Source organism: Neovison vison, chromosome 2 (assembly GCF_020171115.1).
Source record: "Neovison vison isolate M4711 chromosome 2, ASM_NN_V1, whole genome shotgun sequence".
Taxonomy (NCBI): domain Eukaryota; kingdom Metazoa; phylum Chordata; class Mammalia; order Carnivora; family Mustelidae; genus Neogale; species Neogale vison.
The window spans coordinates 13,653,054-13,675,105 of NC_058092.1; the positions used below are offsets into that span (position 1 = coordinate 13,653,054).

General features: G+C 57.6%; 1 protein-coding gene across 5 annotated transcripts in view; it reads right to left on the minus strand.

Annotated features, from left to right (window-relative positions):
- Positions 1–7,838: 7,838 nt before the first annotated feature.
- The window catches only part of UBR4 (ubiquitin protein ligase E3 component n-recognin 4), a 138,178-nt gene continuing 123,964 nt past the window's right edge, over positions 7,839–22,052 (minus strand). For all 5 annotated transcript variants that reach the window (XM_044237286.1, XM_044237285.1, XM_044237288.1 and 2 more), the window contains 9 exons: positions 21,366–21,584; positions 20,372–20,485; positions 19,133–19,275; positions 18,587–18,712; positions 17,379–17,573; positions 14,530–14,754; positions 11,332–11,422; positions 10,540–10,702; positions 7,839–8,218 (listed from right to left, as the gene is read on the minus strand). In XM_044237286.1, coding sequence (XP_044093221.1) covers positions 8,154–8,218; positions 10,540–10,702; positions 11,332–11,422; positions 14,530–14,754; positions 17,379–17,573; positions 18,587–18,712; positions 19,133–19,275; positions 20,372–20,485; positions 21,366–21,584 — 1,341 coding nt within the window. In that variant the 3' untranslated portion in view covers positions 7,839–8,153. The remainder of the gene's footprint in view (positions 8,219–10,539; positions 10,703–11,331; positions 11,423–14,529; positions 14,755–17,378; positions 17,574–18,586; positions 18,713–19,132; positions 19,276–20,371; positions 20,486–21,365; positions 21,585–22,052) is intronic.

Consider the following 22,052-nt stretch of genomic DNA (forward strand, 5'->3'; position numbering starts at 1 on the left):
GTACAAACACGAGCCAGATGTGTCTCACCCCCCAAAAACCCTTCTTGAACTGATTTGCCACGTTTGGCCGCTGGGACAGCGAGAAGCTCTTCCCGATGGCCTCCACCCCTCCGGCTGCTCAAGGCCAGACGTATCCAAGACCAAGTCCGGCTGGGACGGGACGGAGGTGAGGTAGCAAAGGGTGAATGACTCTGCACTGAGGCCCCAAGCAGACTTAGCTCTGGACTCAGCTCTGCGCTGCCGCTTCTGATCTGACAGGGCGGCCTCAGTTTCCTTCCCTGTGGAATGGGGAGATTTATCCAGGAACGAGGCACCAGGAGTTGGCTGGCAGGTATGAGGTAGGGACGGGTCCTGTGGCCCCAGAGGTCTGGGGCCTCTGCTCCGCCAGCTTCTTGATGAGGCTGCCTGCCCCACGGCGCCGGATACCCATGAGCCTGTGCGAGTCCCACCCCTCTCAGGCCTCAGTTTCCCCAAAAGTTGCTAATTGGATATCATTCTGTGCACCTCCACCCTCCAGTTCATAAAACGAAAGCCTCTGCACATGTGTGTGTGTGTCCTGTGCCGGCAGCTCCCCCAGGGCCGGAGCAACCTGGGGCAGCCTGGCCCGATGCCCAACCTGCCCGTCAGGCTCACAGCTGCCTCAAACCACGGAGCCCAGACTCGGGCCCCACAACCCTCCCAAGGGTGCTGGGGAGCTCCTGGGGGTAGGCGGGCTCTCTCCTCTGACCTGCCGCCTCCCCCAGGTCCCCTTTGGACTCTAAGTACACTTGGGTGACTGTCACTGCAGCCTTGCCCCACATGCTGGGGGACAACCAGAGTGACCGGGGAGGGGACACGTGGCTCCCGGCAAAGCCTCCGAAGCCTCCGTTCCCACACTGGGGAGATGCTTCTCAGAACCTACAATTCGTGGGCATCTGCTCTGTGCTGGGCACTTTGCAAACACAGTCACCTTTGCCGTGGGAGGCAGCCCAGGGCAAAGGTGGGCCTAAACTTTCACAGGGGCTTAAACTTGAGCAGCAGGGTGAGGCCAGTAGGGGGCCAGTAGGGGGCCAAGGTCACACATAGCAGAGGAGGCAGAATTAGAACCCAGCACTGTCTGACCTCAAAGCCCCTGAACTCCTCACCTGCTGCCCAGCCCTTAGATTCGGAAATGACCTTCAACAACATCATCCCCCTTATGGCATGTCTGATGCACAGCTCTGGTGGATGTCTCCAATGATAGGAGACTCCTTCCCTCCAAACGGCTTGTCACTGCAGGAGCCCTGCCGACGGCTACATTTTCTTCAGTGGAAGCCAAACCACATCTGCAAAAGCCCCTCACAGAGCTGAGTCATTCACGATCCCAACACATCATGTTTGCAGAGCCTCCCCTCTGCCAGGTACTGTGCAAGTGGCTTCTTGGTTCACCAGATGAGGCACGTTCACCTTACGTAGGAAGAAACTGAAGCCCAGAGAGGACTGGGTCCAAGCCTGCACGGCCAGCTGAGCTCAAACATGACCCCCGAGCTGAGCGGCTTTGGTGGGGCAGAGAAGGGGGTGCATGTGCTGGGGAGGGAGTTGGGGCCAGGCCCTGGGGTCTCCGCAGAGTCCAGGGACAAAAGGCCAGAGCTGAGGCTTCTCACCCCTGCCTCCCCCTGCTCACCACCCTTCAGGCTCCTCCCGGCTCTCAGGAGGAACCTCTTCACCAGCCCCGGTGCCCCCTCCCCTACACTCCAGGCCTGTGGGGCTGCCCAGGCACACCAGGCTCCCTCCATCCAGGCCGGAGCACCTGGTGCTCACTCAAGCCCACTGTAGGGGTTTGCATCTGGGACTTACTTCTCCCACAGAAGTGGAAGGAGGCTCCCTGAAAACCGGGGCCTGGGTTTGTTTCAATTTGTGTTTGACAACCACTGGAATTAGAGTTGCCAGGCCTAGCAAATAAAAATGCAGGCCATGCACTTAAATGTGAATTTCAGATCAATAAATAAATGTTTTAGGATGCTATGAGCATGTCCTAACCGATGCATGGAATATACTTGTAGTCTTAGAAAATGGTCCCATGCAGTAGTTAGGAGATACTTACGCTGAAAGTTTCTCATCATTGATTTGAAATTCAGATTTGGCTTGGTCCTCAGTGCTTCCTCTGGCGACCCTTACCAGAGGGCCAGTTTTGGGTGAGGCATTCCCCCCCCCCCCACCAGCCTCTAGTCCCACTTATCAGAGCTGCTCCTGCCCGCCTCCATGGGTGCGTGCGGAACAGACGTGAGTGTCGGGCGCGGCAGGCAGGGAAAGCAGAGGAAGGGAAAAGGGAAGGCTGGGGGGCCCGGTCCCTGCAGGCTGGGACCCCCACCTGCGAGTTCACTGAGGAAGCCGGAGCCCCTCTGGCTACTGGGAGCAGGGAAGGAGGGAAGGATTGGCGTCGGTGCCATGAATAGAATCAGCCCACCGGCCATCACTTCCGGAGCCAGGAGAGGAAACAAAGTGTTTTTGTCCTGCTGCGTGCAGTCACGTTCCCCAGGGCTGTGACCTCGTCCCCATGAACGCGCAGATTCCTGCCCCACGAAGAGGGTCTGAGGGGCAGCCATGTGACTGGGGACCGGGCTGCTGGCCGCTCGCTTGCAGCTCCCAAGCCCGGCGCTCGGGCCCCACCAAACAAAAGCTACCTCCTAATGGCCCTGTTTGCCCTGGCATTAGGGCCAGTGGGGCCCACGGATCCGCCCTATCAGCCCAGCCAGGAGCTTGTTCCCAGGGCCTCGCATCCCGTCTGTCCCGCCCTCTGCACGGTTCCCAGCGCGTGGCCGCCCCATCTGCCTGTGGGCACTTGGCTGGGCCCTGGCTCCCAGAGCGGTCCCTTGTGTGGGAGCTGGGTGGATGTGACCAAATCCATGCCCAGATCAGGTGAATGAGCAGGGGTCCAGCTGGCTGGACCCCCTTACGGGCTGTGCAGCCTTGGGCCAGTGAACTCACCTGAGTGAAAGAACAAGTGACCAAGGCCGAGATCACGTCTGACGCAGTGCTTGGCCCGGAGCAGCTTCCCAGTACATATGAGTATCGGGGGGTCCCCAAATATCTAAATTGGTGAACAGCCTGAAGGGGTCCAGCAGGAGCCCCTCGTGAAGACCGAGCAGGCTGGGGGACAGGGGAGGGAGATGGGATAACAAGGACGTTGGGCAAAGGTGGCAGAGGGACCTGAAGTACAGGGTCCGAAGAACCACCAGGAAGCCCCTCAAGTCCCATCGCCTTCAGCGCTGCCCACACCCAGAGCGCCGAGCCCTGTGGTGGGAGTTCTGGGCCCACTGGCTGATTGCCTTGTGAGCTGGTCAACACCGGCCAACTCTGGCCCTGTCCCAGCCCCCTGGCATCGCCCAGCTCTTTTCTTGCTTGGGACATCCCAGGCACTCAGCTCTCCTGCTCCTGAGGGGCCGGGCCAACCCACCACCCCACTTCAGGCAGAAGCACAGGGCCCGTTCCTGATGCTGAAGTTCATGCGCTCCATACCCCACTGGCCACTTTCTCTTCCCAAAGAGAACATTCCCTCCTCTGAGCCCATCCCTGGTCCCTCTTTCTTGTTGTCAGCCAGTATGTGGAAATCATTCTTCAGGCACTCAGGGTGACAGGCCAGGAGTAGTCCCTCGGCCTAAGTGCCCTGGACCCAGGGGCGTGGGATATGGGCCTCAAGCAAGTCCCCCTTCCTCTCTGTGCCCCCAAAGCCAGCAAAGAGGCACAGGTGAGAGGTAGGAGGATGCCAGCCCTGACCAACAGTGGCCGGGCACAGCCCAGGGGTCGTCCGGGGCAGTGCAGATGGCAGGCTCCTCCCCTCACCGCCTGGGCCCCCGTGCTCTGCCCCTGGCCAGGCCTTACACAGCCGCTCCAGGCTTCTAGGAGGCCAAAGCGGGCGAGCTCCAGGCCGCAAGGCTCCAAGATCCGGCAACAGACAAGGCCGGGCAGGAAAGGGAGCGGCACCCGGGACAGGGAATGCAGAGCGGCAGGGGCAGAAGTAACTCGGGAAGCAAACAGAGTCACCAAAGCAACGGGCTCCGGGGCGGCTGTGGGACGGGCGGGCACGTGCCCACGTGTGTATGCGCGTCCAGGCCGAACATCCGCCCGACAGCCAGGACGCGAGGCGGGCACACTCCCAAGCGCTCCCGACCTCGGCTGGTCTGCAATCCCCGATGTGACGATACACTAATACGATCAGCTAAGGGGACCTGTGCCTGGGCCGTGCTCAGTTCTAGGACCTTCTACGGCATCACTTCCCTTCCCGCTCACTCTGAGAGGACACCGGCCGGTGCACAGCACAGCCGAGCCGTCTCCGAGCCCCGCGCTTCCCCGTGACATGGCACGGCCCACAGCCGGCCGAGAGGAGACAGCACGACGACCCCGGAGCGCACGCGGCAGACCCCTGCCGTCCAGCTGCCTATGCCAGTGAAGACGGCCGCAGGTTCCCCCGGCCTCGGGGACAGGAGGGAGCAAGCTGCGTCCACCCCTAGCCCCTCCCCGGGGCCTCCCGCTAGCGTTAGTGTCCCCAGCTCTCTCCCCGCCAGCAACGCTCTCTGACGAGGGCTTGACAGAGGCGCCGCGGACGAAGAGCCTGGTTCTCGCGGGCACTTAGGGAAGACTCCTCCTCCTCCTCTTACTTGTCCAGAGGCCGCCCTGCTCCCTCCGCTGCATCTGAGCCTCGATAAACCAGGCTTGAGGCAGAAAGAGGGTCGAGGTGGCCTAGAGAAGCTGGAGGAGTCGGTCCTGGCCTCGTCCCCCATCTGCCGTCCCCTTGGTGCTGCCGGGACGGTGAGGGACAGCAAGCGCACAGCAGGGACTCCCCCTGGAGCGGTGGCGAGTTGGGGGCGGGACTGAACACGCGGCCACGGGCTGGGGGCAGAGCCAAGGCTCCACCGTAGAGTGAACGCACGAACTGGGAGTCCAAGTAAGGTAGCATCGGCCTGAACTCAGCCTGCTGCACGGGGCGGAGAGGAAGCAGAGACGGCCATGAGGGGTCTCCTGAGACAAGGGTGCAGCCATGGTGACCGGTGGCTAGAGGAGGACAGGACAGTCTGTAACTTTGAAACCAGAAAATAGAGTGAATCTCCCTATCGGGCTGGGCTCTGAAAGTGCCCGCCTGGCCACAGCAGCAGGGACAGCTGGGAGCCGAACGCAGACCCGGTGCCCTGCTGGGGTTGGCCCCTTCCAAGTGGGCGACAGGACATGGCGTGGGTGCGCTAGAGGGGACGCGCTGACCCCATCGCCCCATGATCATCCTGTGTGGTGGCTGTAGCCCCGTACTGCCACCTGCCTGCCCACCTTTACCTGTTCCTACCTAGTGCCCCTTGCTGGAACCTTGGGCTCTATGGGGACAGAGATGATACGCCGTCACACCCTCAGCACGTGCCTGGTGCCAACTTGATGCAAAGACCTGCGTACAGAAGTCAAGTAGGGGAGGGGAGACCTCTCCGGAGTCCCACCCATAGCTCCTGACCCCCAGCAGGCAAGACACTCTCTCTGGGGGCTGTCACCTCAAGCAAGGTGGGTTAAGACCATAACCTGCAGGGTCCCCATGGGAACCACGTGCAAAGGACTTGGCCCAGCCCCCTGGTTCTCAGCAAACGTAACTGGGGGTAGGGGAAGGGGCCTTGTGAAGACGGGGTCACCCAGCCTCCCAGGCAGCCCCTCACAGCGAACTGAACTCAGAAAGCCAGCCGCCAGGAGAGACATGACGCAGACTGAGGACGCCAGAGGCTTTAGCGACCCCAGGAGGAAAGCGCTAACATGCCATCTACAGACTTGAGGGGCTGACACACTGCAGGGGCCCAAGAAGCAATGAGCCCAGAAGATGGCTCAGGGCAGGAAGGCACAAAGTGGCTTTCTGCCGGGGATCCCTTGACGCTGAGGTCAGGAGGCAAGGGCTCGGAAGGCTGAGTTTGTCCCTGGACCAGTTCCCTCTCCCGCCCAAGCTCCGCCTAAGGCGCCACCCTGGGACCAGCACAGGGCCTGTGCGGCCACACCAGCTGCCCATCTGCGACGGCGGCAGTCACAGGAAAGCTGCAGCAGTGAAAGCAAGAGGCTGGGGCATTTGGGCTGGAGCCAGAGCTCCCCGAGGCCTCTGCAAGAAATACAAAAATGAAGGGCAGAGAAAAATAAACCAACACCTTGCAATGAGCTTTGGCAACTCCGGCCTGCAGGCCAAAGGAACCAGACTGTGGATAAGCGTCTGCAGGTGCCCTGTCCACACTCACGACGCCCTAAGGGGTCACTGTGAAGGTGGCTCCAGCTCCAGTGGTGCCGAAACAGCAGGCCCAGCACCTGGTGAGCAAGGGTCATCCCGACTGTCGACCCTGGCCCCTTCCCCCACTCTCCCTGCTGGCTTTGCAATCTCTCCCCTGCTGGAAGGTCACCGAACAGCGATCCAGCACATGAGCATGTACCTGGAACGGGCCCTTGGGAGACCAGCAGCCCGCAGGAGGCGAGGGCGAGCGCGGCTGTGAGCTTGCTACGGTCAGTGGTAGAAGCCGGTGTCCCTAAGACCAAGGGCCTTCATCCTCCTCTACTAGACACACTTGGACCTCAGCTGAGACACAGAGCTTTGCTAAAGAAAAAGGCAAACTCAGGTAGACTGAAAACTGATTCATTAATAGGAGCAGCCATTTCCTTACTACACGGCAGGCGGCTGAGCCCCCGGCCCCACAGCTGCCCTCCGCTGCCCCTGCCGACAGTCCCACCTTACAGGACAGGCTGTGGAGACATGCAAGGCGGCTGAGCTGGCATCTGAGCGAAGGAGGGAGAGCCCCTCCCCAGCGCCCATCAGTGCCCCAGAAAGCTCCTCGCCTAGCACCAACACCGACGTGCTCTTGTGCACGCGGGCACACACGCTCCCGCCTGTCTGGGCCGCCAGCTGGGCTTTTGCCACCGATCGCCTTTGTCTCTGGCAAAGCACCAAGCAGGACACTCCCGCCTGCCTGTGGCCATCTGGTCAGCAGCTCTGAGGGAGGGACACCAAGTCCTCCTGGATGTGCACATCTTCTAAAGGGGCCCAGAGGAACCTCCTGTCCCAGAAGGTCTGGCCTGAGGAACGAGCCACATAAGCTGGGCATCGGGACAGTGGCAGTGGTCTTCAGAGAAGGCTGGCAGAGTGGCTCATGGAAAACAAAAGATGACCATGAGCAAGCTCCTCCTCCCCACGAGGCCACACCTGGCAAAGCCCTGCCCTAGAATCTGGAGAGACGGCCTTATGCATCTTGCTACCTCCCTAGCCACAGGGCCGCTGCCCACGAGCGCGGGAAAGTGTCTTTCAAGGCCTCCAGAGGCAGTTGCCACCGTGGTGCGGGACACAGCTTCGGGGGAACAGACCCACCAACGATGACGTCCCCAGGCCCATTGCTGCAGGGCCACTGGGAAGACCAGAAGTGCACGCGCGTACACACACGCACACACACGCACACACACACGCCCCGCAGAGACTGGAGCACATCAGAGTGGCTCAGGAAAGGGCAGCGACGACCCGGGCCCTCTCCTAACACAGCAACCCTGAAGCTGTCCGACGCACAGCGAGCAGGAACGTCAAGCGCCCTCACTCCACCGTGCCTGCCTCCGGCCGAGGACTGCAGGCACCAGCTTCCAGCTCTTAAGGCCAAAAACCTAAGAGAGGCCGAGGGGTCTGTTTTAGGAAAGCTCACACTCCTCAAACACGTTGCCCCGGCTTGCCGGCCGAGAGCAAACGGGCTCCGTCTGGTGCTGACAAGAACGACGACTCGGCTAGGTCAGTCTTCCTGTGCTCACACCAGAAAGCGCCGCGGGGCCAAGGACAGCGTCCAGCCAGGGGCACTGAGGGCGGGTTTAAGCAGGAGGCGACACCTTCTCTCTCAATGTGTAGTCAGTCAGGCGTTTATTTCTCAAGATGTGCACACTCAGGTGCTGAGTCGGCCAGGCCAGCTCGTGGCTCCTAGGTACGTACGGGTCCTTCCGTGGCTCGGGTTACAGACAACTTCATAGCTAGTGCAACACACACACAAGATAAAACAGGAAGCCTAAAAGTCCCAAGCCACTCCAAGAAGACATGGGGGGGGAGGGAGGAATGATGCCGCAGCGTCCCGCGGGGGGAGTCAATGCACAGGAGGGAAGAACACGGCGGACGGAAGGCAAGCTAGCTTCGGTCTCTGCCCGCGGCAGCTTCCGTGGGGTGCTCAGGGGACTGAGTTCAACAGGTCCTTCAGGAAGCTCTCGGGATCGGTGACTTCTGATAACAGGCCTGGAAAACGGGAGGGCAGAGGTGGTTAGGCACTGGCACACACAGCCCCCGGCCCCACTGAGTCACGGCTGCCCCAGCCGTGCAGAGAACATGGTGTGCCCCGACAAGCTCCGACACGGCCGCTCCCTGGGGAGACAGTCACCAAGCAAGCACTCTCGTCCTGTCAGAAGAGTTAGCTGTGTTCCAGGACTGGGCGCCACTGCGTGTTTAAAGGTGTTAACACAGCAGAGGCCGACCCTAGGGCTGCCCGGGGCAGAGCTCCTAACCCGGGTCCGTGGACCACCGCACAGCGGCAGGGGGTGGGGCGACACCTCCAGTCCGCTGACACCGAGTGCGAAGCAGAGGGGTTGTCTGAGGGGAGAGAGTCCACAGCATTCAGCCCACTCTCGGAGGGGTCAGGGCCAAGGAAAAGCTAACACCGGTGCCCCCCAAGGGCAGGGAGGAGGAGGAGAGCAGGGTAGTAGGCCGCCCCCCGCCGGGCTCAGCCGGGCTTCGTCCCAACCTCTCGTGAGCCGCCAGAGCGCAGAAGCTCCGTCTCCGCAACCGGCAAATGGGGGCAGTAACAAGTCCTGGCTGGGTCACTGGAGGATTAAATGAGGCCACAGACGTGGACGTGCTAGTGCACAGAAGGTGCTCGGTGGCCCCTGTGGCCCCCCCTCACCAAGCAGGGAGCTCCCGTTTCACAGTCCTGAGCAGTCAAGCCGGAGGCCCGGCGCCGCGCACACCGAAGCTCTCTCCGCAGCACCACTGGCGGAGTGAAGCCTGGCACCCAGCACCCCTTGTTGGCTTTGGAAGCTGTTTTTGCCTTTGCATTGAGTAGGGTGTGTCTGATGTTCTGAAATTTTCTACCAGTTTAAACAAAGCAACAAAATTGTGCTGTAAAACCCGGACCTGGGTGAAGCCAACAGAGGCTCCCCGCCCGTCGGGCTCCCGCTCTCCCCGGCTTCAGGCCACGGGCGCTGCCATGAGCTGCAGGGCGGCTGGGAAGCCCCGGAATGAGATGAACACCTTCCTCCCCTGCCACCTCCTCCCCTTTTACTCAGACTCTTCTATTCCCACTCACAGCCTGGGTTCAGACAGCCCCAGGCCTTGGTGACAGGCAGAGCGCAGCACTGAGGACACACGTAACCCGGGCCACCTGCTCTTAGGCAGGGACCGCTCCTGGGACGAAACGTCAAAGCTAACAGTTAAGACACTGAGCTGAGCAGTGCCAACGTGTGACCGCCAGATCCCAGAGTCGGCCCCAGGCCAACAAAGGCACGTGGCTATGCTCAACTTCCACAGAGGCCACCTCAGAGCATGGCCACACTGGAAGCCCCAGAGCACGTGGGGCACTCCAACAGGTGGCACTGAGCTGGGAGGAAAGTGGCATTCCCAAGAAGCATCGCTCCGGACCTCTGAGGGTATGGTTCCCGGTGGACAACAGATAGGAAAATGCTAGTGGAGGCTTTCTCTTGACAGCGAAATCTGAGGAGAATTTTTTTCTAGCTTCTTTACACTTCACAAAAAGCAGGAGCAAGGCAGGTCCTGTCCCCTTGGCCTTGGCTCTGACAGCTGTCCCCCGGCAAGGCCGGCAGTGACCGGACTCTGAAGCACCAGCGCCCGCAGCCTGACGGGACCTTTACAACCTGCTTGCATTTCCCCAACCACCTCTGCCGCCGTCACTGGGGCTTGCTGATGAGATGCCAAGTTTGCAAGGAGGATGACAAGTTTGTAAGCAGCATCTGCAGCCAGGAAAGAACTAGAACTTCCTTCTCACCAGCTGTGGGATGAGGGACTATCTAAGGGTGTCTCGAAAGACAACAGTTCAAAGTGCTGCTGTGTTTTTCCAAGCAAGAAGCTCTTTGCTCTGCTTTGGTATTTACCACTTATTTTTAGAATTCGAGTTGAACACTCCCCTCTTTGCCCCGGGTAGCTGTGACAAAAGTTTCAGTCCCCAAGAGGCAGGAAGAAGGCAGGTCAGCTCAATGTGAATTCTCTGAACTGTCTTAAAAAGCCAGGAATTTAAAAGAGGCGCTACCAATTTTTCAGGTATGTCCCACAGGAAAGAACTAATCCCCAAAGCCTCAGTTACCCCATCTGTAAAGTGGGGGTAACCATGGTACCGCCTCAAACATGTGAGCAGCCCAGGGCCTGGGAGGCACGAAGTCCCCACATGCCCCAGCCGCTGTGCTTACTACCAGGGCCTGGTGTTTACATCTCCCTCCCGGATCTTGCTTGTGTGTCTGCTGCTGAGAAGATGAAAGCTAAGATCAGCCCCACTAAGATACACGTGGATTCTGCTGGAAAAGATCGTTGACGGATAAATCCTTGACACTGACCAGCCGCATCGAGGAACTCCGAGAAGGTCTCCACTGGCATGAACTCCTCCTGGAAGGTCTTCAGGGCTTTGTCAGCAGCTTCGTGGATGGGCATGTCGTTGTGGCGGATGTATTCCGCTAGAGAGCAGGACCAGCCTCCCTCCGTGTTACTGGTAGGCACCTTCTACAAGAACCAACAAGAGACAGGCCCGGGGCTGGATTACTTAATGCCTCGAGTCAGTCAAGAGCTCTCAGTGCCAAAAAGCAGCCCTTCTCCTTCCCCCCACATCAAAGTTTCCCTGGAGGACGTGTTTTGCTTCTAGGAACAACAAAGTCTCGTGTCATTCCTCTTGTAGCCCCTTAATGATGCACCACGTCACGTGACCTCCAAGCTACAAGTGACCGCTCTTCCTGGCACAGGTCCCATCTGCATTTCCCCAGGAAAGGGACACTAACCAGGCCTCAACTGAGCGGCAAGCCCCCGACCCCAGGGTTCCCTTGAGGCAGAGGGCGGTGTCCGTCCTGTGAGCTGGGCCGGAGTGAGTCACACTCGCACAAGGCAATGCAGGTTACCCAGACGGAGCGGACGAGAACGAACGAGGGCGACGCGGAGGGCAGCGCGGCCTCGGCTGCACTCGTGTGTCACAGACGGCAGGCTCCAGCGAGCGTGCGGGTCCTTCCCCGGTCAGGGGTTTGCCGCCGGTAAGAGGCCGTGGAGGAGCCGCCACCAGGCCGCAGAGCACACGCAGCGCCAGCAGCACAGACCTTTCACACCCTCGCAGAAACCAGCCGAGCTTCCAGCGGCTTCCCTACCTTAAACATGTTGTAAATGAGATCGACGAGGGCCCAAAAGAGAAGGGAAGAGCGGTACGCAGAGTAGTCCTTCACTGCCTTGTCTGTCAGCCTGGAAAAGAAAATCCGATGGCATGCCCATGAAGACCCTGGCCCAACACGCAGGAGGACAGAGCAGAGCAGGACGGCAGCGAGGCCAGGGTGGCATTAATCTGTGCGCCACTCCACTCCCGCCGCCTAGCTTGTCAGAAAAAAGCAGCTGTGGGCAAGAACCTCTGAAGCCGGGACAACGATCCATGACATCCCCGACACACCCGTTGTACAGACTCTCTTCCAGATCAGGGTGAATCAGAACCGGGGGGACATAAGGTGCACGTGGCCACCCAAGACCACCGCCTTGAAGATATACCAAGGGGTCCCACATGTCCCGGTCTTCAGCCCGCACACAAGCCCTTGGACTTGATGGCCCTCATAAACAAAGTGGGAAACAGGGTTTTCCCTCACTCCTGATATTCCCCCGGGAAAATTTTCACACACAGCAGACCCAAGCCAGCCAAGCATAGGGATTCGGCAACCACAGGCTGTGTTAGAAAGACAGCGAGCTGGCGGCGGGGGGCGGCAAGAGTAGTATGTAGGACACCTCCTAAGTCCTGGTTAATCCCAGAGCTGCCACCACACCCTCTGCCCCTGCCCAGGACCATCTCCACTCAACCCAGTGATTCAGTGTAGGATGAAAGGCCAGTAGGCCCTCAGAACGCTGGGGGCGGCCTGTGACACCGTCCCCTGCCCTCTTGGCAGACAATGCTGGTGTGAGGAACAATGACCTTGAATCACAGTGGTAAAGCCACTGTGACAGAGAGCCCTGACCCCCTCTGCACCGGCAGTGAAAGATCAGTGCAAGGGCTCAGTTACTACCAAGGGTTTGGTTTTGTTTGCAAACTGCCTCACATCCGAAGTAAAAGTTAGATGAGCCCTTGTCGTGGGAATCCTGTATCTCAGAACACACTGGAACAAAGCTCATAACTAAAGGGACTAAAATGTAGTATTAAGTGTATGTAAGAATCAGCAAAGTGAGACAGGCAAAGAGGTTATCACCGAAGCCGAGACGATCCCGTATGGGCCTCAAGCAGAGACTGCTGAGCAGGGCATGGGCCACCCAAGCCCACACGCAACAAACATAAATTCATTAACTAACAAAAGTAAAGTAAAACAATAACAAAGTGAGACAATTCTGTTTGCTCAATATTCTTCCTGTTCCCTCCCTGCACTCCACTGTCCTCCAAAGCACCCTCTCTCTCCAGTGGCCCTGAATGGGGACCCTGCAGCCTCCAGTGAAGTTGGCTGCTAGACAGGACAGGGGACAAGGGGGACATCCGCCCCTCTGCAGCTCTGCATGCTGCATACAAGCCACCAGATAAGGCTCTGACAGAAGCCTAAGAAGTCCCAGGCCTCACTACTGGCAAGCTGCTGGCAGGGGAACCCTTCTTCTGTGTAAAACCGTGGAAGGGGCTAGCTTCTCTTGTGCAAATACCTAGGTTTTTCTATCAGCTGCTGCCTCCCACCCCATCATGGACTTACAACAAAGCCTCCTGCCAGGGACACCCTCTGATGTCACCCTCTGAGTGTCCCTCCAGCATAGTCTCTCCTCAGAGGGTGTCCCAATATGGGGCTCACGCCCAGCACCTCCCCAGCTCTGTCTCAGGGGAGTCCACTTGGGCCTCTGCCCCACGCCAGGTTTGGTGGCTGCCGTGCTGTGCTAAGCAGGAACCGTGAGTGACCTGCCCAACTTAATTATTTTAGGCTAATTAGCAAAGGTGACTAAACTGCCACAGAGAAAACGGCAGCTTGGGAGCAGAGCCCACACTGGCGTTTCTGCATAAGCTGTAGCCACACGTGCCTCTCCTGAACTGCCTGGGACAGTGATGAATCCTGGTCTCTTCGCTGAAAGCAGAAGAGCTCCTGTGGGTTCAGATTCCACACCTGCCACTGACAGCCAGTGCCCCACAAAGAGCCACTTTCCGAGCCACGGAGACGGGCTGAGGCTGGCTTATCAACAACCTGTTCTCTTCCGGATCGAACTTTTGACTTCTAGCAGCTAGTTCAGCATGAATGCTTTGGACTCCGGGAAACACCGGAAGGTGCTACGTCTGGAATGGGGGAGGGGTGAGGTGGCTGACAAGACTCGCCTCCTCTCCACAGAGCAGCTGGTACCGGCCAGACTCAACAGCAGAACCCCGACCTGGTCTCTCTGAGGGTGGGAGGCACCTGTGGCCAGCAAAGTGGCCTCAATCAGAGCTGGTGGGGGTCAAAGTACCGGATGTGCCCATTCAGGCACACGACTCTTGCCCCCGCCGGTCTGTGACCCTTGGTCTGTCATTGTCAGGGTCTGGAAAGCTCCTCCTCTGCTCCCTGGTTGGCCTACAGATGTGGAAATGTTTCCTCAGATTCTAGCAAAAGCAGACAGACAAGCCCAGATCTTCCACTCCAGAGAAGTGGCAGAAGCTGACAAACCTACAGCCTACTCTGGACTCCAGGACAGGCAGAGACTGCGCGGGGCCACCACGCGCCTAGAGGAGTGCCCACGGAGTCCATGCAATGTGTGGAAATCTGCGGTCATCTCCAAGGGCTTCTTGTTGTTTATAGTCATTTCTCTTAAGATGCCGCCCATCTGACCCAAATCACAGCACCAGGTCATGAAAACAAAGACACTTCCTTCCTGAAATGTCATTCCCTCTTTGGGACACGTCCACATAACAGGACAAGAAAGGCTCGTGGAACTTGGGGCAGACAGGATAGGAAATGTGACCAAGGAGAGAGATAATGAGCATTTTGTGATCCAAAGAGAAAATCCCCAGTGCAGCCATGCGGAAGCCTTCCCAGTTAAAGGCCAGCCCAGCAGGACTGGGAAAACCCAGTTACCTGCCCCAGCTCCCTGCTGGCCCTAATCCTCCTCATCAGTAGCCTCGCCCTGTGCCAGGCTGGCTGCTTCTCTGCAATTGTCCAGACTGGAGCCTGGCTCCGCCTTTCTAGTGGCTGAACACGAGACCCAGAGGTGGCCAGGCACCTGCCAGCCACTGGGCCTAGCCTCTCGGCACGACAGACAGATGAGAAGGGACAAAAGGCAGAGTCGAGGGAGCAGGCCCTCACGTAGAACAAAGGGAGTACACAAACCAGACATTAGGAAACCCGGAAGACGGTACCCCCGAAGCAGAGACTGACCTGGTGGCTCCCCCTGGAGCCACTGCCCGGGCGTGAGAGGTCACCAACAGCCTCCGCAGGATTTCCACACGTGTGGCTCTCCACTTCTCGGGGGGAAGGATGTGGAGGGCCAGGACTGTGAAATAGTGGGGCCCATCCACTTCAAAGGCACTCTCTACCCACTTCTCCCTGGGCTGCTCCAGAAAGCCCTGGAGATTCTTCTCTTCTCGCGAAGTTGCTCGGGTTCTGGAACAAATGGGACACAATGAAGCCAGGGTAGAAGCAAGGCATCAGCAGCAAGAAGAAAGGAAAGTTGGTCAATTTCTCTTCTTCTTTTAAACTTCTGGAACGCATGGATCATGGAACACAGCCACCCACTTTGACTATCTCTCCCATCCCCGCTCCGAGGGCTGCTGCTTTCTTTCCAAGCCCTTCCCGGTGACACGTTCCTTTCCCTCACCAGCGCCCACCCCCCATTCAGCTCTGGAATAATTTCAAACAACTTACTGGCTCTTGAGCTCCCTTGCACATGGAGGGCACATTCACAAACACTCCCCCATCAAAGGTCTTAACAACTCTGGAAGGTGACAGTTGGCACCTTTTTACCACAATATCTGAAGCCCAGAGCGGTGAACTGACCTTCCCAAAGCCAGCAGGTCCACAAGTGAAGGAGCCAATGTGAGCCCAGTTTTGGACTCTGTGAGCCCGCCTACGTTCTCGCTCAGTCCACGCAGTCCTCACAGCTAGGCTGTCTGTGCTACGTGTACACTGGTCCCCTCTCTGGGCACTTGGGCACTCCATTTCGGTGTTTTCTTATGTGTCTACGACATCTACTTCTGGGTGAGCAATGCCCCCTGTTCTCCCTCTCGCCTGAAGTGTGGCGATGTGATCATGAACCTCACCACCAGGCACCACTCTGGGGAGCATAAAAAGGATCATCTCACCTACTCCTGACAACGGCCCTAGGACAGAGGTAATACCCTGATTCCACAGAAGGGAAACAACAAAGAGGAATTTGCAGAGAAGGTAACTATTTTGCCCGAAGTCACCCACTGGGGAGTGGAAGACCTAGGCTTCGAACCCCAGCAGTCCAGATGCCAAGCCAAACCTCCACATTCTCAATCAACTCTGTACACCACCCCCCCCGCCCCGGCACCAGCTTCAGCGAGTAGCCACAGGAACAGCACGGGGACACCACTGGAGACCTTCCTAATCACATACTCCTGCCCTACAGCCTGAATGGTGCTCTCACAAGGGCACTGATGCTCTATCCCCATCCTGTGGGAGGAAAAGAAAGGAGGTGGGGATGGAAGTCACCAGGCCTGCAGACAGCACTAGCAGACATCGCACCGTGGGGCCGCAGGAGGAGGCCGTGTCCCTGCTTCCTTCCGCTCCCGGAGAACGGACATAGATGACACAGACGAACGCTCCCAGCTTGACTTTCCAGAACTGGGAGTCGGAAGCTCTCTGCCACTACAGTACATGCCCAACTCTGCTCTGGTTCACAGTGTGACCTTCCTACCTGTGGACACAAATGTGCCACCCAGGCCCTGCTGTGACCAAGCTCACCCCACACTGAAGTGACCAACGAGGGGAGTGCTTGGGGGCTGGGCAACGGCGCCTCTCCACAAAGCTTCTGGTCAGCTTCTAATGGGCCTCTGAGACACAGCGGACTCCCTCCCTGAGCAAGGGACTCGAGCAAGAGTTACTAGTATCTGGCACCTGAGAAACCCAGTGCCACGAAGTCGCTGGCTCTCTTCTGCCGGGCAAATCCCACTGCCTCCGTGCCCCCCTTGGAGTGAGCGGTCCACTGGGCCTCACAGCCGCCAAGAGGCAGGTCTCCACAAAGCCACGGGCTCTGTCAGAGGCCCCACGAATACCAGTAATTAGCACCGCTCAGGCCTGCAGCAGTCGGGAGAGTGGGAACATCTGTGCTGTCAATGATGTGGGTGTTTCTTCTGACGGTCTCAACAGCTTAGCAGATGAGGTCACCCACTGACAGAGACCTGCCTATGCAGCTTTTTAACAATGAGGGCTGCGGCTCAAGGTCAGCCTTCTATCTCAGCAGGAAATGGGAGGGAAGGGGAAAACAACACTGTTGAAGACAGAAAACCAGAAAGGACAAGAGACGAATTGTCTGCTGCCTCACCTGGCCTGCAGCTGCCTCGGGCAGACGGCACACGGCCTTTCAACAGCCGCTGATTCCCTGCCCTACACAGGTGTCAGACTCTTGTGGGAAAACAAGGCCTAAAGCACGAAACTGTCCAAACTAAGAGCTCAAGTATATTAAATCTCCTAATTCACTTTTTAAAAATCTAGGCTGAAATGAATGAATATTATTCTCTCCCCTAACTGCTTCTTTAAAACTATACTTTTCACTATCAGCCTAACTGTTCCATGTGGGACGGCTAAAACAGATATAAACACAGGCCGTCTCTCCTGTCACCAGCTAACCTTCTCAATAATCTTCAACACTCCCTGCCCCTCAACTTGCCAGAAGCACTGTTCACCGGACAGGAAACAGGTATGGCAAGTCCAGTCTCCACTTATGAGAAGGGTCCCCAGTTCTGCCGCAGGCCCTGGTCGTGAAACCCTCTCCTGTTACACCTTGTGTGCCCTTGATAGTGACTGTGTCAGCTCTGACCCACGGCCTCCCTCACCCAAGAGCTCCGAGTCCCATGAGGAGAGGAAGCGAGAGGGCAGTGGAAGCTAAGGAAGTCTGGTGGTCTGGCCTCGCCCAGTTCCTGCTCCCCTCTGGATAAGAGACAGTCCAAAGACACAGCCCTCGGCTGCCCAGAAGTGGAGACCTTGTTGGGCAGAGGGGCACAGGAGGACCGGCTGGCCTCTGCCCACGGGGCTGAGATACTGACGTGTTCAGGACGTAAAGCACAGTGTGAATGATGTAGGGGATCAGGTGGATGTTGCTCTCCCGGCCGCCCCCACCAGTATCCGCGCTGAACGACTGCTCCATGGCGAAGCGCAGGAAGAGCAGCTTGAGGTCGTGGATGTTGAGCTGGTACGTGGGCTCCCGCTGGCCCGTGCACTCCTGGAGGTAAGTGTTGTGCCTGGAGAACAACAGAGCAAACATCGGTGAGCAAAACAAGTTCCCTGGGGACAGCTGGCTTGGAAGGCAGAGGCCCCGGCACAGCATGGCCTGATGGCTGCCAAGGCCACGAAGGCAGAGGAGAGAAGGGCCGAGCCGAGGATGGGAACGGGCACCCACAGGAAAATGGGAACAGAGGACATTTCCTTTTCTGCTAGGATGGAACAGGATGCTCTCCAAGCTCTGAGTGGAGCTCAGCAGTTTGGGGGGGCCCACTTCCTGATGGACAAATGTCACAGAATGTCTCATAGCCAAATCTGTCTGACAAGGTGATCTATCTGTAAGTATCTTTCCTCAACTTCCAAACGAAAGGTATTTTTCTACGTCAGTGTATGCCATCATCAGCCTGGGCTCTGTCTGTGTGACCTTGGTGATTTACCTGACCTCTCTGTGCCTCAACTTCTTCGTCCAGAGAATGAATGTGTATAGTTAACAGCACACGGTAAGCATTTCAATACACTGCCCATCATTACTACTGGTAGGTACCTTTCCATCCCTGAGCCTTCTAATAGGATGCGGGGTGGGGCACCACTCCCCAGGGCACCGGCAAGAGCAGGGACCTCCTCAAAGCTTTAACGACTCGACTCTGAAGAATGAGAGAGGCCTGAAAGGAATCTGATACTCCCACGCCACCCAGCTATTTGCATTAAACCTCAGAGGCACACGCTGCAGAAGAGAAATCTCAGAAATGTCGACTTTGAGAACAAAGTCAGGGTCCCATGTTTTATGCCCTGAGATTGACAAGGGAGAAGAGGGAATGGATAACCAGAAGTTCCACGTGGTGTACCAGATGCTGAGGGTGCTGGTCTCTCGCAGCCGAGCTCTTCCCTCTTTCAGACACAACCTCCCTGCCAGCATGCAGAGAGACCAGGGTTCCCAAGGACGGCAACAGTCTCCAGACCAAGCTGATCGCTGATCTCCCCCCTTCTCCTGGCAACCCCCTCTTTTCTGCCATGCACACCGCTCAACACTCACCTTGCCAAGCAGGTGGCAAAAGCGGATTCAGGGACATGGGGTCCCCAGACCGGAAGGAGCCCATTGCACTTAGTGTTGGCGTTCTGAAGCGCGGCACTTTCCCACTCTTCCCGGCCACGAGCCAGCCTGGATTGGAAGGACAGCAGGGACATGTGACTGCTGGGACTGCTGTGGCAACCTGGGCGGGTGCGGGTGGGGAAAGGCCCGCTACCACTAAGGAGAGAAGCTCGCCCACGCACCCGGCTCGAGAGGGCTCAGCACTCTCCACGGCAGGGCAGTGAGCGCTAACTGCTGCTTCGGGGAGGCGAGGCTGCTTTCTCCAGCCTTAGGCCACAAGCCCAGCGGATTTCCTAGTCATAAGGCACGGGTGGCTCTTGGGCCTGTGTGGTGTAAGGCATGACACCCTACTTCTGAGACGAAAACCTCACGGTCAGAATCCTACCTCCTCCCAGTACAGGGCCCTGGGCAAGCTGCCCCCCCTCGGACACAGCACGGGCCTGGACAGAAACAAGTGAGGAAGCAGCCGGCAGAGGAGCCCGGGCCTACCTGACAGCAGCCAGGTGGCAATCGTAGTGCACGATGTTGAAGTGAGACACGGTGCTGTAGCCCTGCTGTTTCCGGGGCTTGTTCTCCATCTCTTCCAAGGCTACCCTCTTGGTGAAGGTATAAATGCCCAGGACTTTTGCGGGCTGTAAAGACACCAGGAGAAGGTGAGGTGACCCCCAAGGCAGGCTTTGGGAGGAGGCAAAGCCAAAGAGAGGGACCCGCAGGCCTCCCCCACCAAGAAGGAATGTACTCAGAGCAGCGGTGCTGGGTCAGCACCTAGGTCTCTCGGTTAAGCACTTGGCCAGGCACAGCCCTAGGGAGACGAGGAACATGGGGAGCAACCAAAGTAAAGCAGAGGCTGTGCGAATGGGAAGGCAGACATGGAAGTCTACATGGTCACTCTTTTCTTTTGGCTGCTTTATACAGCTGAAAAGAAAGAACAAAGTGCCTTCTGGGTAAGTCACTTGCTTTACAAAACTTATCAGGCTGCTCCCAGGAGCCTGTGCCATCAGCAGGACTTAGAAGGCTTGCAGCCCTTCAGTAGCATGGACGCTAAGCAGGACGTTCGAGCTGGAAGGGACGAGGATGCCTTGTAGGCCTGTAGGGGTACCAGTGGGTCACTTGCTGCTCGGATCCTTTCAGTTGTAAATCTAGTTTGGTAGAAGTCCTGATATCCACGATACCAGATATCCTGGTTAGAAGCAGAATGATATATTTTTTTAAAGCCCCAGGTCTGGAGTCAGAGAAGCATGGGCTAGAATTCTGGCTTTGTCACGTGACCCTTGTTTTCCCATCCATAATTTAGGGGTTCTGTAGCTTTAAAGACAAAATTACAGAAAGCTCTGGGCACTGGGACTAGCACACAGAAGGAATTCAGTGAGTGGGGGTTCAAACGATGGTGGGGGTGGTGGTCGTGGTGGTGGTGGCGGCGGCGGTGATGATGGGGATGATGGTGGTGGCGGTGGGGACGGTGGCGGCCGTGGGAGCCGTGGGGGCGGTGGGGCGGTGGGGGTGGTGGTGGGGGGCGGTGGTGGTGGTGATGGTGGCGGTGGCAGTGGTGGGGACGGCGATGGTGAAGGCTCATGTTCAGAGCAGTCTGCCTTCCTCCTTTTCGAAAGGACAGCGGCCCTGAGACAGGCCTCGACACCAGCTCATCTAAGAATGAGGAGGCGCGCAAGAGAACGATGCCACCGAAGCAAGCAGCGAGGCTGCCCACCAGGCCCAGGCCAAGCACTCTACCTGGAACTTGTACCCTTCCCTGCAGATGCAGCACGTGAGGCCCGGCTCCTCTATCAGCTCCTCCATCTGCTTCAGGAGCGCTGTCTTGGTCACGACCTGTCCCTTCTCGTTTGTCTGCGGGGGAACCCAAGTGGCATGTCAGAAAGGGATTTCCACCCGCCCCCCACCCTAGCTTGGGGATGCTCAGGAGCAGGGCTGCCCTTCCACAGACACTAGAGGGAGGATGCATGGAAAGGAAACCTCTGTAGGTGGCTTCCAATGAGGGTAAAGACCCAGATTCTTCAGCTATTCTCTTCCTGCAGGCTGCCACACACCACCAGAAAAGCCCCCTTTCTTTGTCCCAGCCCTCCCAAGTCTCAGCCGCCAAGGGCTGGAGCACTAGGATTCACTTCACGGTTCCCATGGAAGTTCTCAAGCTGCCGACACCCGACCTGCTGCTCTGGAGAAGGCGCTCACAGACCCACGGCTGCTTCCAACGTGGGGCAACAAGAGCAGACTACGGTGTCCAAGAGACATGCGTTCACGCTCTTGTCCACCTCTTACTGAGCAAGCGCCTTGGCCTACTTCCTTCAATTCTCAGCCTCTATTACTTCAACCAGAAAACAAATACAGTAATATCACCCTCATAGAACCACATGAGAGCTTAAATCAAGTCTTACAAGTAAGGTGCCTAAGCACAGGGCCTGGCAAACAGTAAATCCTCCATGAGCAAGGGTTATCATCCCCATTTTTAGTGTTTCCCTGAATCTGTTAAGATATTTAACCTCTGAGTCCGATCTGTGCAGCAGGACCATAGTCACACATCTTGCTGAGGGTTCTCAGGAAGATCACAGGAGGTAAAGAACCTGGCACGGAGCCTAGCACACCTGGTTCCCTCTTACTCCTCGCCAGCCTTCACCTCCACTGTCCCCAACCCAGCTCTGTCCTGAAGCATGGCTATCTCCTCCTCAGCAGCACAGACGAGAACACGGGGACTCCTGGAGAGTGGCTTTACCGTCATGCCCAGGGTGCCCAGAGCCTTCTGCCTCATTGCCATGGCCATGCGTTTCTTCTCAGCACGAGTCTCCCTGCGGGCTGCGTCGATCTTCTTGTTTACATCAGGGTGCTCCCGCAATGCCTCCAGCAGGTTCTCCGCCAGGGTCCCAATGCCCTCATCACTGGACACCTGCTCCAGTTTATGTAAGTTTGTGATGGAGTCTGTGCCAATCAGAACCTACCAAGCAGAGACCAGGGAGATATATGCTTCCAGTTAGGTGAACAGGCATTCTATCCAGGAGCTTGTAGGTTTAGAAAACTCAACAGGCTGTACTCAATCTCATGTCATCTGTTCAGTTTCAATCAGATCCTTTGTGTGCTTCAAAACTTTCAACAAACGGAGAGGGTTTGACCCTGTCATTGACCTCTGACCAGTCACTCTCCTCTTTGGCTCCAGTGCCCCCGTCTATAAAATGGGGATAGTGGGGACACCTGGGTGGCTCAGTTAAGCATCTGCCTTCGGCTCATGTCATGATCCTGGGGTCCTGGGATCGAGTCCCTCATCGGGCTCCCTACTTAACAGGGAGTCTGCTTCTCCCTCTCTCTCTGCCTCTCCTCTGGCTTGTCACCCCCTCCCCCCAAATAAACAAAATTTAAAAAAAAAAAAAGAGGATGGGGCGCCTGGGTGGCTCAGTCGTTAAGTGGC